Consider the following 17,768-nt stretch of genomic DNA (forward strand, 5'->3'; position numbering starts at 1 on the left):
ATCTGCATCCTAGAAAATTCATTTGGGACGCAAGTTTGTCTGATATGGTGAGTCCCGCGGACGTGTCACGGACTACGAGTAAAAATGATAATTTTACCTAAAAGCACTGATATTGTGTATTACAGGGATGTGACTGAATTCCTCAGAAATCAGAGGAAAACTGGTCAAAAAGGGAGGAAAACACCTCACCCTACCTGAAAAAATATCATTTTCTGCCACTTTAGATCAAATCCAGAGTGTTTCATTTTTTCAAACATTGAGCAAATCAGAGGATTTCCTCTGAAAAGAGGAAAAATCACACCCCTGGTATTAATTAATTAAAACTCGTAGTAGGAAAAAATCTAGGTAAAACGTTATGCTCTAGTGAACCGAGATAGTAACCACCGAGCTCACAGTGTCCCAATCTGACTTGTTTGTTTGTCAGTCAATTAGGTGTGAATTAGAATATAATATTAAAAAGATAATTAGATACGATGCAAAATGAAGGACATTTATTCTTAATTCATATTTATTTATTTTACAAATTGGCATTTATATTTAAATATGAATGTTTGTCTTTCTGGTAGACATTTTTATTGGAATCGAAAGTAGGCCAGCACTTTGGTAGGTTTTACAGATCGTGAGCAAACAAAACTAGTATGCATCTATTTTATCACAATAATAATTCAGGCAACGAAATTAAGGGGAAATACTCGCTAAATGCGAGTTAAAAATTGACATAGTGAGTGAAAAATCACAAGTGATCGCAGCTTTTTGCAAGTGAAAAAAAAAAAACGATCTTTTTTCCGGACTTCCTTGGTTTATTGGCTGTACTTTGAAGTTTACAATAATTTTGTCTTGTGCATAGAAATGCTTTACAGAATGAATATACAAGTATTGAAAAAGTAAATAATCGAATAAATAACTAAGGCCAAGGTTATTTCAGTCAGTGTTGTCGAAGATGGCCTACTTCATGCACAGTTTGGGCGTCTCAGAGACGTCTGATTTAAATAGCAAGCATGTTGATCTCATCCGTGTTTACATGAAACAACACATGAAAGTGTTAGTGTCACGCTTCACGCAGTGTCCTTCTGTAGTCTATAGTCAAACACTTAGAGTTCGCGGTTTTTTTCAACTAGAATTTTTTAGATGAAATTTCCAAACGTTTTGAAGATATAGTGTGAATTGATGCAAACAGTCTTCAAGATTTCAAACCATATGATTTTGTAAATAGGTGGTAGATCTCTGGACAGCGAGTTCGCCGCACAAGTATACTCTATGACCCTCATCATGCACCAATGATACATGTATATTGTCTGATAATTCATTAAAATTTAAATGAAAGAATTCTCAATATTATTTTTATTATTGCACTTTAAAGAAGATTTTAAAAGATTTTCCCTATATTTTGATATAGAATACATGCTTGTTTTCTTAAATTCCTGTAAAACAGCAATTGATTGAAAAATGCTAGTAAAAGCTCAATTTTGCTAGTTGGAAAATAATCCACAAGCTAAAATTTGCTAATAGTGAAAAAAGTTAATTTCGATCCCTGTAATTTGATTAAAATGCTGTTTAATATTGAATAGGGTTGTTGTGATGATAGGAGACTTGGGGAAGTAATTCTGTTGGCTGGACAATTACTCGTCCGAGGCCAAGTCGCGATTGATTAAAAATAAATCTTAAAATTGATATGTTTGGTACTGCTTCCATTTTAATTGTCTTATAATATTAAAAAAAACTCGCTAGATATTCATGGGACTCATCAAATTTTCATGGGACTCGAGCTGCTTATAAACCACGAGTCCGGGACTCATCTTCAATAATTTCTAGTGACAACCCTGATACTGATCAATGCAACACCAATCATATCTCTTGGTAGAAGTTTACAGTAAAAAAGAAAGTTGAGGGGTTATAAGTTTATAAGCACTTGGAAAATGGAGTATGGTCATATCAACTGAAAGCTTTGAAATTGAGGCTGACCATAAATCTAGTGTAGTTCCCGGTCATTTTAGAAACAGTAATCAAATGTATGTATACAAGAACATGAAAATGTTACATTATAATGTAACAATAGTCTGGCACAATATATGCAGAGGTCAACAATCTAATCCTTTACTTCTGGTAGACACTTCTATTTTGGCACATTATTAATCTAATCTATATATGTGATTCAGTTATCTTTATGTTTCATTTATCTGGATGATTTTGCCTGGAGCTAGAAAGTCCACATTAATGCAACTCAAGAGCACCCACATACACTTTAACTAATATATTTAATAGAGATGAAAATGAGTTTCATTGGGAAAATTATGATAGTTTGTACTACGAATGGAGATACGAAACTTACTGAATGACAATTACTTGACCCAAAGCATTAAAGCATAAAAATTAAAAGCAATAAAAAGAAAACTGTAATTTTAAATCAATCTATTTGAAACTATCGAAACTCTTTCATGTCAAGAAGGCAAAAATGAAATAGTGGCCATATGCAACGGTTTCAAAAGTAGCCAACTTTATTTATTGTGGGATTTACACTATGTAAAGGTAAGAAATCATTGTGATAGGAGTTAATATGAGAATGTCTAAGGTGAAAAGTTGAAGTGGACAAGAAATCCACTTTAACCCATTATAATTTTAATCACAAGTGAGCGGAGTTCAGACAAGATTTCCCAAATCACTTTGTATGACACTGATCTCAGATTTGGAAGAAGCATAAGTCCAAATATCTAGCCTCGATCAATCTCGCTAAGATTTGGTCTATTGTTCACCATTTTCTCAGACTGTGATTTATAGCGAGCGAAGCTCGGATGGGCTGAAATAACACACATGTATAAGAAAAAAATCAGCAAATGAATAGAGATAATCTCTATATACGTTCCCTGAAAATTTTGTGATTCAAATGGGCACCGCCATCTTGTTTTGTTCATTAGTTGCTTCTACAGTTATTTCTGTTTTAATTTGAATAGCGAAAATACAAGACTGACGTACACTTTGTAAGTCAAACACTCAATTTGTTAAAAATGAATGGTATAATTATTATTTTTACAGTTTTTAGACTATCATCAAATAGAAAAACAGTGATATGACTAAATAGATGAATGAGTTCATGAGTTTCTTTAAATAAAAATATACGATATATTTATGCTTACCATTTCACCACTTTGAATTTGAAGGTTAATTTTTGTTTAGTTTTAACTGTCTTTTAGATTGCAAACGAGATGTATTGTCGTTGTCTATAATTATTTGATTTGAAAGACGAAGAAAAAAGTCGAGGCTACATGTGACGTCACAATGCACGGTTTACATCGGCTGGCACTATATTCCCCGCGTTAAAGGGGCCCTTTAATAATTAGATGTTACTGGGCGTTTAGCGCAAGGGGAATTTCACAAATAATTTATATATTTTAAATGAATTATAATTTACCAGAATTGATTATCACTTGGGACACACCAATAACCATTTCATGCTTCGCTCGATCCAACGGTCACACCGTATAGTGACAGAAGAAGCTAGAAAATTGTCATTTCTATAAAAGCTTAATCAGTATATACTTATTTATCTATCACATACTGATTTATCTGTCTTCTGAGGTTGTCTCTGAGTTGGTTCTTGTTTAGATCGGGGCTCCATGTTTGTCGTGATAAGAACCTGTTTACATAACCTTCCACTCTTTGCTTCAGATTCTGGTAAGAAGGCTACAAAACAAATCGTATTCAATTAATTAACATACGATTAAATCATAAGAATAAAACAATAATTCCTCTGCTAATGAATCATTGTCAACCTTTGTATCTACATCAGCCACAAACTCCTTCCTAAACTGATCGAAGAGGCCTTTCGATTTCAAACTGTCAATGATTTCTCTAACGTCCTGGTCAACCTCTTCATCCTGGTCAAGTGCGTTACCACCCATACCTGCGTCCTCAGAATTTTTTCCCCCTACGATCTATAGAAATTCATAATAAAATAAATCATAACCTCGACGCCTGCCATATCACTCTTGGTTAACTTTAACGTCAACTACTTCGAGGTAACGCGGTTTGTCGATCGTACAGAGAAATTTCGGGGTCGGTGTAATGACCTGATAAGTGTAATGTCCTGATTGACCTGATGGGCAATAATTCTATCTACTCTAAAGCATATTTTTAAAAATATGATATTTTAAAATTTGATCTAATTAAATATATGTTTTTCTTTCATAAAATACCAATTTTTTAAAAATATATGCATTTTAATGCATAATAATTCATCATTTTTAAACCCTAGGGGTGTAATGTCCTGATATTTAGTGTAATGTCCTGATGAGACATTTCTACAAAAATTATACATTTTTACGATGTTTTATGCATCCAAATTAATTATGGTTATGAGTTGGTATATATCTTAAGATATTCAACTATTATTTTTAATATTTGTTGGTTATTTTTCATTATCTTAGGTTTAAAATAAACCAAGGGTGTAATGTCCTGATATCGGAATGACCTGATGACACGGTATCTAGAGCGTTATTGAGGTCCTGATGTGTTATTTTATTGTCACAAAGCTTCTTTTGATGATATTTGTTTTCATATTGAATTCTTTCACAAGCATACATCTATCAAAATTATATAAATAAATAAATAATGGTTATTTGTTATTTTAAACTTATACTAACTATTGATATGGAAATAAACTTTGAAATGAAATAGTTATTGTTTCTTATAACTTGTTCTGTCATTCTTTATATATTATAAAAGAAAAAAGTACATAAAGATTATTTTATACCCATTTTATTGCATTTAGCAAAAGCGAATATTGTAATGTCCTTATAATTAGTGTAATGAATTGAAGTATTTTATCAATCTGATCTGTTATGTTACGTGTGCATATTTTTGTAGTGATTATTTTGTTTGAATGGCTTATTGGTTATACATGTGTTAGATATGTTGTAAAACATAATCATCAACAGTTGCGTTTTTAGCCGAGTTGCAACAAAGTTGAACTTCTCTTCTTTTTCAGATTGGATATAAATTTTTATTACAGATATTAAATCTGCAATAAATCTCTATCTGATATAGAATAACTATTCAGAGAGGTTGCAGACTGGGGGGGTGGGGGGTGGGGGGTGGGGGGGGTTTCTATTATCGACCTATATATTTTTAATATGCATGCAGAAATGTTAGATATTTAAATTAGAATGGTTACGAATTTTAAAGGCATTACTGTGAATAATGTAGAAAAAAAATTGACTGATGGTACCTCACTTATTCTTGATGGCGGTAAAGCATCTCTCATAAAAACTTTGGGGGAGAATTCAGAAATGTCTGGACTTCATATTAATTATGAAAAAAAACCCACCTCATGTACCAGTAATATGGTTAGGTTCTAAAAAGTAAAGTAAGTAAACTTTGCTGCCCAGGCTTAGGTGGGGTACTGCCAGACTTACTTTGTTAGAAATGCATTTTGATGTGGAATTGGAAAAGATACCAAATAATATTATGAAACAAAATTCTATAGTCAAACAATGGGAGAAAAGGTTTTAAACTCCCGTTGGGAAAATTACAGTTAAGGAATTAGAAAAGATATAGTTCTTGTTTATATGGAATAATTCAACACAGAGAGTAAAAAATGAGGTCATTGTTAAAAAATATGAAGATGGGAGATTGAAAATGGTAAACATAATGGAATTCATAGCGTCTATGAAATTATTCTTGATAAGATATCTCTTAAAAATATTGAAAAATAAATTTTGGATAGATGTATTCAAGGCATGGATTATATTATGTAACCTCAGTAACAATTATGATGTTGCTGCTGATGCACCGTTATTTTATAAACCAAATATTCATATTTGCGGAAAACCATTTTATAATTTAAGATATCATAAATAAAAAAAAGAATGACCTAATAACACGTGTTGTAGCCTGCTTTGTTACGTTACATTTGATCTGAATGTTACGTAAAAGAACTAGTTAGATCATAGTTACATATATGTATCATTTATTATTTCCTAAAGTATTATTATATATCAACTATATCCACGGTGGTTGGTATATGCGTTAACTTATTTAAGTTCAGCAATTTACAGGAGCTAGTGGCTTCAAAGGATATTCCAAAAATAAATTGTTATATCAAAATTAATTTGTTTGTATATCGCGGTATTTTAGCCTTGAAGCTAGGCGTCTACGGCCCTCAATCAATTATTTTGCTTGGGTTGCTGGACTGTCGGGATGGGTTTCTTTTTTCACGACTGTCAAGTGCTCAAAATTATAATTATTTAAAGCCATTGAATGCAGATTCTAAATGGTTCTAATTTGGAAATTCATGTATAAAATAGTTAAATTGTTTTATCATTGTAATATAATATATGAATAAAGAAATATTATAACACTACAAATATTATATATTACACATAGCGTTTTCTGTATATCAAAGACTGTCTGTAAATATAAGCTGAACGTAGAAATTGGGCGGTGTGTCAAGGGAAATTCGTTAATAAAAAATAATACAACCTGAATTTGACATAGATAGTGTTGTTCTACAACCAACACTAGTAAAGAATTCTGTTCTGATATTTTTAAGTATGCAGTACAATGTAGCAAACATGACTCTCACCTCCTACACAATCTAAAGAATACAGAGTACATATTCTGTCTTCTAATGCTTCCCCCTTGTATTGCCCCGTTTCTATTATGTAAGTGTATATTTATAAAGTATACCACATCTTTAATAATTGTGCATGTAAAGATCTTCTGATCTTTTGGAAATTCCGAAAACAAATGTCTCCTTTCACCCAATGCTTCATAACTGCTTATATTGTACAGCCATTATATTGATATTGATATAATGAACAAAGCTATCATTTAATCCATACTCATATCAGTTTTCACCAGGTCATTCCAATATCAGGACATCTCACTTTTGATGTAGTATAAGTTTAAAATAACAAATAACCATATTATTGATTAATGATTTTTAAAAATATCATTTAACAAATGTATGCTTGTGAAAGAATTCAATATGAAACAAATATCATCAAAAGAAGCTTTGTGACAATAAAATAACACATCAGGACCTCAATAACGCTCTAGATACCGTGTCATCAGGTCATTCCGATATCAGGACATTACACCCTTGGTTTATTTTAAACCTAAGATAATGAAAAATAACCAACAAATATTAAAAATAATAGTTGAATATCTTAAGATATACCAACTCATAACCATAATTAATATGGATGCATAAATCATCGTAAAAATGTATGTTTTTGTAGAAATGTCTCATCAGGACATTACATTAAATAGGACATTACACCCCTCGGGTTTGAAAATGATGAATTATTATGCATTAAAATGCATATATTTTTATAAAAAAATTAGTATTTTATGAAAGAAAAACGTATATTTAATTAGATCAAATTTTAAAATATCATATTTTTAAAATATGCTTTAGAGTAGATAGAATTATTGCCCATCAGGTCAATCAGGACATTACACTTATCAGGTCATTACACCGACCCGAAATTTCGGGTTTCGCAAGTGAGGTTTAGTAATTGACGTCATAACTTGTCATTATGCTACTGCATCGTCATAAAGTCATCGGCTTTAGTCTATCTCTGCTTCAGACTCAATGTGACAGACTAGTATTCGTTTATCATTCTAAGTAAATATTAATAGAATTCTCTCACAGTAATCCGATTATCATTTCCTTCCAATTTTAACACTTGCTTAGTAATAGATGCAAAAGATATCATGGGTGAAAGGGATTTTGATCTTTTACATGCCTCTTTACTGAAAGCAGCAGCAAAAGGCTGGCAAGCCTTGCAGCTCAATGTATCTTTGATATGCAAGTTGCAAGAAAGACTACACCTATGATCTGAGTGTAATAAGGTCCGATATATTGCCCAGAGATGGTAATTATCTAGAAGATGGCCAAGTAGATATTTGTCCTGTGAAAGTGTACGGGGATGGCAATTGCTTCTATAGGGCCCTCCCTAAAGCCATTTTTGGTCATGAAGAGAGACATATCGCACTTCGTGTCATGACCATATTAGAACTTGTAAAAAATTCGAAAAAGTATGCGTCACAGGCAACTTACGACAAGATGTGTTCTCATCCCACAAGTGTACAATATGTTGTGGAGACGTCAGTATCGGACAGATCACTTGTACCGGGGAATTTTCTCAAGTCGATTCAGAATGAAACTCTAAATTCAATCAAATCAGGGGAATATTGTTCTTTGATTCATTTTTTCGCAGCGGCAAATGCCCTGAATCATCCAATATATAGCATTTATCCAACAATACAAAATGTTGCTGTAAACAGACATTTTTTTCATCAAGAAATAAAGCCATTTTCAGATGAAAAGGTACGTCAGGGTTCCCCCATCTACACCATGTGGTCACGCACTGAAAATAGCAACCCAAACAATTGGTCACCAAATCATTTTGTGGTTTGTTTCCCAGTTTTACCTTCTGAATCCAGTGAAATGAAGGAGCCTGTCCATAAAAAGTCAAAACTTTTCATTGATTCAGATGACACCCCGGAAATCACCATGGACTCACAAAATGAAAAGACGGATATTAAATCTGATAACAATGAATTTATTAAGACAACAGAACATGATAAAGATAAAACATCTATTGACGATTCGGATTTTTCTGATCTTGGTAAAATTGTAACAGGTGCAATGAAGTTGAACACAATGTCCTCAGTGAAAAGATAAGTTATATTCAGAATCAACCCTTGCCAGACGATGTCGCCAAGTTAAAAACGGGTCGTGCTCAAACAACGAATACGGGTGAACTTAAAAAAAGACTTTATCATTTCAATCTTCTTGGATGAATCAGTTTTCATGGTTGACCTTCAGCAAACTGATAAATGGCAGTCTGTGTAGGTTTTGTGTCATGTTCCCTCAGTCAGATGTCCAACATCAAAATACATTTGTTACGCAACCTTTAACTGCGTATAAGAAAGCCCTTGGAAAAACATCTGCCCTTTTAAAGCATCAAAATTCAGAACACCACAAGAGTGCCATATCTTTTTATCACACAACCAAGATGACATCCGAAGTGCCATCTTCGTCTCTTCCGTATAAACTCAATCAGCAAAATCAGGCACAATATCAGCACAACATAAAGTTGCTTGAGAAAATAGTAGATGCGATCATTCTTTGTGGAAAACAAAATATTTCTCTCCGAGGACACAGAGATGATACCACAAGTGATTCCTCAAATAAAGGTAATTTCCTGGCAATATTACAGTTGTTGGCAAAGCATGATGAGCAGCTCTGGTCTCATCTACAAAAAGCAAAAAAGAATGCCTTATATACCAGCAAAACCATTCAGAATGAGGTTATCCAACTCATTGGAAATCACATCACAGGTAAAATTTTGAAGGGTTTACAAGGGAGGTTTTTTTTATTCCATCATAGCCGATGAGGTAACTGACAAGTACGCTAACAAAGAAGTTTTAGTCTTGTGTCTCAGATTTCTAGATACTAGAGAACACCCTGCCATCATTAAGGAGGAATTTCTTGACTTTGCAAATATAGGCAGAACTACTGGGGAAGCAATTGCTGATAAACTTATTGAAATCCTCCGCTTGCTTGCAGGCGTACGATGGTGCAGCAGCAATGGCATCGGAAAAACGGGGGTGTCAGGGACGAATCGAGTCTCTAAACCAATTAGCTTTGTACACACACTGTCGGAGTCATGTATTGAATCTGAGCATTGCTTCAGCCTTGTGAGGAATGTGATAGACGTCCGTAATTCAGTGTTTATTTTCTCTGACAGTTCCCCTAAACGACAAGGGTTTCTGGAGACTATTATAGAAAATGATGGGTCTGTAGATTTTTCCAGAAAGAAACTTGTTGGACTCTATAAGACTAGGTGGGTTGAGCGTCATATCTGCTTTGATGTGTTCTACACTATGTGCAAGTTCGTCATCAAATGTCTGCAGCACATTCTCAATCAGTACCAGTGAAGACTGCATAGTCTTGGGATAGACAAACTAAAGTGACCGCACAGGGGCTTTTGGTTTCGATGACGTCCTTCTCTGTGTTGATAACATTTGTGTTTGTAAGGTATGTCCTAGATACAATAAAGCCTTTGACTCTCAAACTTCAGAAAAGAGATATTGACATTTTCACTGTAAGTAAGTTAATTGAGGAACACGTGGATAGGATCAAAGAAATTCGTAGAGCGGTAGATACCGAATTGGAGTCTTGCTTTGAAGATGCAAAACAAAGTTCAGGCGACCTTGATATAGTGATTAAAACCCCAAGGGTTTGCTCCAAGCAGCAACACAGAGAAAATGTCTCAACAAGTAATCCAAGAGATTATTATAGATCTGTCGTGGCCATTTCATTTCTGGAATTTTTCCTCAGTGCATGAATTAAATACGAGGTTTCAGAAAGAAGATCTGGCGGCATATTCGATATATTTGTTGCCTGTCTATGTGACAAATATTTCACACGAGGAATTGTCCAAACTTGCCTCAGAACTAATATTTTGGGGGAGCGACCTGCCTTGTCTTTCTGTAAAGGACTTGGAGAAAGAACTCAGAGATTGGAGACGTTATTGTGTTAACATGAGCAAAAGAAACTTCAGACAAGCTCTGCAATCTGTTCAATCTTTTCAACTTTGTAGATGGGGACGTTTTCCCGAACGCGAAAATTCTTCACATTGGATGTGTTTTACCTATCACAACATGTGAGGCCGAAAGATCCTTTTCTGGATTAAGACGCATCAAGAGTTACATGCGCAGTACTATGCAAGAGGACATATTGACTGGGCTTACACTAATGCATCTTCACCATTCATTAGAAATTGACCAAAAGGAAATTGTACAATCATATACATGTATCAGGTAAGGAAAACGATGATTATTTCAGTCAAGTCTCTTTAGCTAAATAACACTTCCTACCAGAAAACATCAACACACGACAAAAAGGTCGCCCGCGTGGTGCAGTGGTTATATAGAGCGTTTCCTTCGAGAGTTGGAAAATAAAGGGTTGAACATTATATCACGGGTTCGATTTTGTGAAAAGGTTCGACCCCCCCCCCCCTTGGAAAAAAATTCTGGATCCGCGCCTGGTTTTCATCATAGAAATTTTATTGACGAACTAAAATTCTGTCTATGAATGCTAGACCTAGTTTATTATTTGCATCAAGCATTAAATTTTGTTGATAAATATGAAAAGGTGAAGATAACGAACTTCGATCAATCTCCTAATTTCTATAATTACGTGACAAAATAAGAGTTGGGCAAACACGGACCCCTGCATATACCAGAGGTGGGAGGTGCTTGAGAGGAGTAAGCATTCCCTGCCGACAGGTCATATATCTAATAAAAGAAATTTTCTTAAAGCAACTGATTCCAATATTTCTACATAATTTATCATGAGAAAGTCCTATGACTATTATGACTCCATATACTATTCCTATCAGGGGCGGATCCAGGAATTGCGGTTACGGGGGGGGGGGCACTTTATGAGGCAGGGAGTCTGGGGGCGAAGCCCTGGTGGGGGCCCAGGAGGCGAAGCCCCCGGAAGCTCCTGCATGGATTTTACAGATTTGATAGGGCTTTTATACTATTTACTATCATTTTTATGAAGTGAAATTAATAAAATGAAGCAAATTTCAAGGGTTTTTGGAAAAATTAAATTCTCCCAATAATGTAATTCAAGAAATCAATAGATTTTGTCATTTATATCTCTGGGAGTGGAAGAAATTATTGCTTCTTACATTGTTTAGTACATTTTTATGGGGGGGGGGGGGGGGGCGCCGGCTGCGCCCCCCCCCCCCCCCCTTAAATCTGCCACTGCCTATATATACATATACAATGTACCTATTATGATCCCTTTATCTCATGTACACCTTATATGCAGTGTAATATATCATAATATTATTTTGTCTGGTGCCATATTTATGCATCAAATCACTGATTGTATTTTGAAATTATGTGCCTTTGCCAGTAAAATGTTATTGTGCTTGTGCAAATAAATCATTGTCATTATCTATATCAAATTGCTTATAAATGTATTACCGTCTACATATACAATGATTTTTTTTCTGAGCCGAATGGAAATAATTTAAGCCAAGATGACAGCATTTCCTGTACTCCGTGAACGCCCCTTTAAGATTATGTTCAGTGAAAATTTAAAGTTTAAATGAGATTGAGTGCTCACCCTGTCATTTTATGTACCCTTACTCTCCCCGAGTTCCGTTTTCGGACCAGCCCTTCACTGGCAATGGTGACATCTAATCTCCATATCAGTGAAAAATTCCCGAGAGGGACGTTAAACAACATACAATCAATCAATGTATATATTTACACATAAATATAATTATATACAAAGTTCTGTTTGTTCAAGAGTTGTGCTTTATATAAAATATTTCAAATGCATCTTGTGTCATTCTCTTGCATTTACATCAAATATCCATTCTCAATGACTGTGTAGCAAGTGACAGTATGGCGAGAATTCCATATCGTCATCGAAAGAACGACTTGCCTAACTGGTCGAGCGATGCTGCTAGTCGCACGCTGCTATTTGTATCTGCAGGTCGGGAGCTCAACCCTTTTTCACTTAGAGCAGTTATATTTGTTTAGGAGTTCATATTTGTAATTCTAAGCGGAAACAGGCTAATTCCAGAATGCATTCCAAGAGACGTGTATGTACACCTGGTGTTAGATTATGGATTGAATAATCGATAATCGAAATCGGTAGCTTTTTTCGTCAACAATCGATGTTTTCTGATCGATACAACACTGTGCATCACATCAAAAGAAGCCATTAGAATAGCAAATGATTCGGTGAAAAACTTTCCAAAATCATCTTATAATTAAATATCTAAAAGTGCATTACCCTAGGGACAATTAAACTTAAAAGTAAGTATACACACGATAATAATAATTTTTTATCTTTAAAAAAAAAAAATGTTTTTAGTCTTTCACAACTCACAAGAATGAATGTCGCACTTTCAGTTTAAAAACACCTATTTTAGTGGTGAATTTAGAGTGGGATTATCAGGGTTGCACCCCCCCCCCCCCCCGTCTCGTCCTTGGGAAAAAATTTAACACAAAAAGGACATGTTGGATCAGAAAATTAAAGAAAGAGGAAATCACAACTTGACTTCACAATATTGTCTAAAATTTCTTGACAAGGAAAATAAGATATTTAAAAAACCAAAACCAATAAACCTAATTTTCCATCCATCAAAAATCTTATAAACGTCGTGTATGTGTAGTGGATGGGGGTTGGGGGCGTTCCTCTGTCAGGTTCAGTTCACCAATTCAAGCTTGCATTCTTACTATTCAATTCTACTAGAAAAAAAAACTGGGGGGAGGGGTTCTTGATCCTGAATCTACATGATCGACACGTAACTAAACTGACTCACTTCGTACTTTAGGGTATCTCTGTTAGCAATAAAACTTAAATCACTTTCTTGATTTGACATATGCATGAATAAAATGAATCAAATAATTAAACGGCAAACTAATTTTTTAATCAACACTCCCTCCTCAAATCTACGCCCACTAATAACAGAATGATACTAAATTCCGTAAAATGGTACGCCGTAAATTAATCTTAAGAAATTAAATGCTGTTCAACGGACAGAAAGGTACCATCAAAGAGTCAAAATTATTCAATTTCATAAAACAGTTCACAGGACCTTGTACGAATCCCACTCACATAATTAACACAAGACAAGCTGATGATATTGTACAAATCAAATGTAAAACCATGTACTAAAAAAGATGGGTTTTTTCTTTCTTTTTTCTATTTATATCTATTTACTTACATGTATTAGAATGCAGATACCTGTGAATTATCATCACTCTTGTATTTATATACTTACTTAGGCCTGTCGTTCCGTGAGGAACATAGGCCATCTACGACAGTCCTCCAACGAAAACGATTCTGGGCTGCTTTTGTGGCGTCATGCCAGGTCATGTCCTGCGCTTTTAGTTCTACTTCTGAGTCACGCCTCCAGGTGTTTCTTGGACGTCCCCTCTTTCTCTTACCCTGTGGGTTCCAGGTCAGGGCCTGGCGTGTGGTGCTGGAAGGTGGCTTCCTTAAGGTGTGTCCAATCCAGCCCCACTTCCTACGTCTGATTTGTATGTCTATGGGTTCCTGCCCTGCTCTTTTCCATAGTTCTTCATTTGTGATCTTTTCAGGCCATCGGATGTTGAAGAAGCGCCTGAGACAGGTGTTGTAAAATGTCTGGATCTTCTGCAGGGTTGTTTTGGTCATTCTCCATGTCTCTGCTCCATACAGCAAGACGGACTTAACATTGGAGTTGAGGATCCGCAGTTTGGTAGTAATGCGTATGTTCTTTGAGGCCCATATGTTCTTTAGCATGGTAAACGCTGCTCGTGCCTTGCCGATGCTTGACTTGATGTCGCGGTCTGTGCCACCCTGTCTGTCCATCACACTCCCCAGGTAGATGAAAGACTCAACTTCTTTGATGGGCTCACCACCAACTGTGACCGGTAATTGGACAGTGGTGTTGATCTTCATCAATTCTGTTTTCTTCAAATTGATCTTGAGTCCCGTTCCTGCTGATGTTGTTACAAGGTGAGTTGTTTTGTCCTGCATCTGACTGTGGTTGTGCGAAAGGAGAGCCAGGTCATCGGCAAAGTCGAGATCGTCGAGTTGCGTCAGGAGTGTCCACTGTATACCATTATTCCTGCCTGATGTGGTAGTCCTCATGATCCAGTCAATAACCAAGAGGAAGAGGAATGGTGACAGCAAACAACCCTGTCGAACTCCTGTCTTGACCTCAAAACTCTCGGACATCTGGCCAGCATGGGTAACCCTGCATGTCATGCCTTGGTAGGTGTTACGGATCAGGGAGACGAGCTTCTCGGGTACTCCATAGTGTCTCAGTATCTTCCACAGTGTCTCACGGTCCACGCTGTCGAACGCTTTCTCGTAGTCGATGAAGTTGATATAGAGGGGTGACTTCCACTCCAGTGACTGTTCGATGATGATGCGCAGACTGGCTATCTGGTCAGCACATGATCTGTTGCGTCTAAAACCAGCCTGCTGGTCACGGAGCTTTGGGTCCACTGCCTCTTTCATCCTCTCGAGAAGGATCCTGTTGAGGACCTTGCCAGGCACTGACAGGAGCATAATTCCCCGGTAGTTACTGCAGTCCCTCAGATCTCCCTTCTTTGGTAGCTTAATGAGGATGCCTTCTTTCCATTCCTCTGGGACGTTCTCTTCCTCCTAGATCTTCTTGAAGAGGTTGTGCAAGATGTTAACAGCTGTCTCTGTATCAGCTTTGATGGCTTCCGCTGGTATCTCGTCAGGCCCTGCTACTTGTCCATTCTTAAGTGTGGTAATTGCTCTCCTGATCTCTGTCTTTGTTGGCTTGTCACAGTCGATAGGGAGGTCTGCATTGGCTGGTTATATGTCTGGAGGCATATCTGGTGTTGGTCTATTTAATAGTTCTCCAAAGTGTTCTACCCATCTCTTCAATTGTTCTTCTGTTGTTGTGAGAGGGTTCCCGTTCTTGTCCTTCACTGGCTTGTCTGTCTGCTGGAACTTGTTGGAGAGCTTCTTTGTGACCATATACAGTTCTCTCAAGTTTCCCTGTCCCGCTGCTTCTTCAGCTTGTTTGGCCAGATTGTCTATGTGATCCCGTTTATCTTTCCTGATGCTTTTCTTGACTTCTTTATCTGTGGCTGTGTAGTCCTCTTGAGCTTTTGCCTTTGCTGCTCTTGTCCGGCTTGTGTTCAGTGCCGCTTTCTTTTCCTTCCTCGCCTCCAGTTTCCTCTTGGTATCAACAGATATCCACTCTTTGTGTTGAGCCTTTCTTCTGCCGAGAACTTCTTCACATGTGTCTCGCCACACTTTCTTGATGTGCTGCCACTGGGTTTCGATGTTGGTATCATTGTTTTCTAGCTGGTCTTGTAGCGGCTGGAATCTGTTGGACAGGCTGAGGTGGAATGCTGTCCTCACGTCCTTTGTTTTGAGGACACTCACGTTGTACTTTGTCCTCATGTTTGTCATGTTGTTAAACTTTTTGAGGCGTAGTCTTACTGCCGTCATCAGCAGATGGTGGTCTGATGAAACGTCTGCTCCTCTCATCACCCTGACATCTTTCCAAGCTCTTCGAAATTTCTTGCTGATGCAAATATGGTCGATCTGATTTTCTGTAAAATGATCAGGGGATCTCCATGTGGCCTTGTGAATCCGTTTATGAGGGAAAATGCTTCTTCCTATTACAAGCTGGTTAAGGGAGCATAAGTCTGCAAATCTCTCGCCATTCTCGTTCATGTAGCCAAGTCCATGTATGCCCATGACTTCATTGTAGCCAGTGTTATCAGCTCCGATCTTTGCATTGAAGTCGCCCATAAGTATTGTCATATCTTTCTTCCCTGCTTTATCCAAGACTGCCTGTAGTTGCTGGTAAAAGGCGTCTTTCTTTTCGTCATCAGTGTCGTTGGTGGGGACATAACACTGGATGATGTTCAATTTGATCTTGCTTTTCTTGGTGCTGAACTTAGCTGTTATTATCCGTGAGTTGATAGGTTCCCATCCGATAAGAGCGCGTTGTGCCTCCGGGGATAGCATCAGGCCTACACCTTCGGTGTGGGGGGCTCCCTCCGTGGTATGTCCTGAATACAACAATGTTTCTCCGGTGGTCAGCCTCAACTGTCCTGTCTGTAGCCACCTCGTCTCACTCAGTCCTAGGAGACAAATGTTGTAATGCTTCATCTCCTTTGCAACTTGTGCTGTGCTTCCTGCTTCATACATTGTTCTGATGTTCCAAGTAGCGAGTCTGATGGTTTTCCTGGGTGTCAGAAAGGGAGTCAGCCCTGCAGCTTCCTTTCGGCTTTCATTGCACAGCATCATAGTTCCTCTTGAAGTAGGCCCAATCTGGCCCAGGTTATGTTGATTTTGGTTTGTCGTTGATGCTTCTGTAACTTGACTTTTTTATAGGTAGGGTTGTTGGCCCTGCTCAAACCTCTAATAATCTCGAGGAAAGGTGGTTTAATTTTGGAATTTCCTTCCTAGACTGCTTTCCATCCCTGGATATTGAGCACAGTCCGCCTATTGGTTTTTATATCAGTGATTTCCTTCACCTAGCCTTTTCCATAAGTGGGTATGGCCGCAAGGCAGCAGAGGTTTGAAATCAGAGTTTTCCTTCTCTTAGATGAGCTGTCCTCCCAGACTGATGAGCCCCATCTACCCAAAGCACTGGTTTTCAGGCGCCAGGTAACCCGCCTTCACCTCTTCTCCTATCAGTAGTAGCATTTCCGCCGGGCTTGATGCAAACCACACGAGCAGGCTAGGAGCTGGACTTGGTTGTCAGAGGCTATTAGAGGCGCACGCCATGAGGAGCATTTTATACACAATGGGAGCTTATCCCCATTACCACTCCTCGGCTATGACAACTTTTGGAACCCTTGTATTTATATACATGTTTTGAAATACGGTGGCTGGTTTAATAACACTATTGAAGTTGTATTTGACGTATCGCGTACATGTTATACCATACTAGGACGGTTATATGAATAATAGGAGAAGGATTTACAGAAGTCTTCGCGCGTGTTTCCGAATCCTATTCGGTATGAATTGCACTAAACAGTTAATTAATTCTTAATCATTAACCTTATTATCATGCATACTTCTTTCATTGAATTGAAAGTAATTACTATTTACAAAAACCTGTTAAATGAATTAACATCCTCTATAAGGTTCAATTATAAAAAAAACCTTTCAATCGTTGCAAGAATCCTCACCGCCATCCCATCCCTTCTAAAAAATGGATCCGCCAAGTTTGAACCGCGAA

At 37.0% G+C, this 17,768-nt stretch overlaps 1 protein-coding gene across 6 annotated transcripts in view; it reads right to left on the reverse strand.

Annotated features, from left to right (window-relative positions):
• The window catches only part of LOC125658061 (serine/arginine repetitive matrix protein 2-like), a 34,480-nt gene extending 30,446 nt beyond the window's left edge, over window positions 1-4,034 (reverse strand). For 5 of the 6 annotated variants that reach the window (XM_056148911.1, XM_056148912.1, XM_056148910.1 and 2 more), the window contains exons 1-2: window positions 3,768-4,002; window positions 3,554-3,678 (exon numbers count right to left, since the gene is read on the reverse strand). In XM_056148911.1, the coding sequence (XP_056004886.1) occupies window positions 3,554-3,678; window positions 3,768-3,896 (254 nt within the window). In that variant the 5' untranslated portion in view covers window positions 3,897-4,002. Of the gene's footprint in view, window positions 1-3,553; window positions 3,679-3,767 lie in introns of all 6 variants that reach the window. The other variant, XM_056148907.1, reaches the window with a different exon arrangement.
• Between the last annotated feature and the right edge of the window lie 13,734 nt (window positions 4,035-17,768).

The sequence above is a fragment of the Ostrea edulis genome, chromosome 9 (assembly GCF_947568905.1).
Source record: "Ostrea edulis chromosome 9, xbOstEdul1.1, whole genome shotgun sequence".
Lineage (NCBI taxonomy): Eukaryota > Metazoa > Mollusca > Bivalvia > Ostreida > Ostreidae > Ostrea > Ostrea edulis.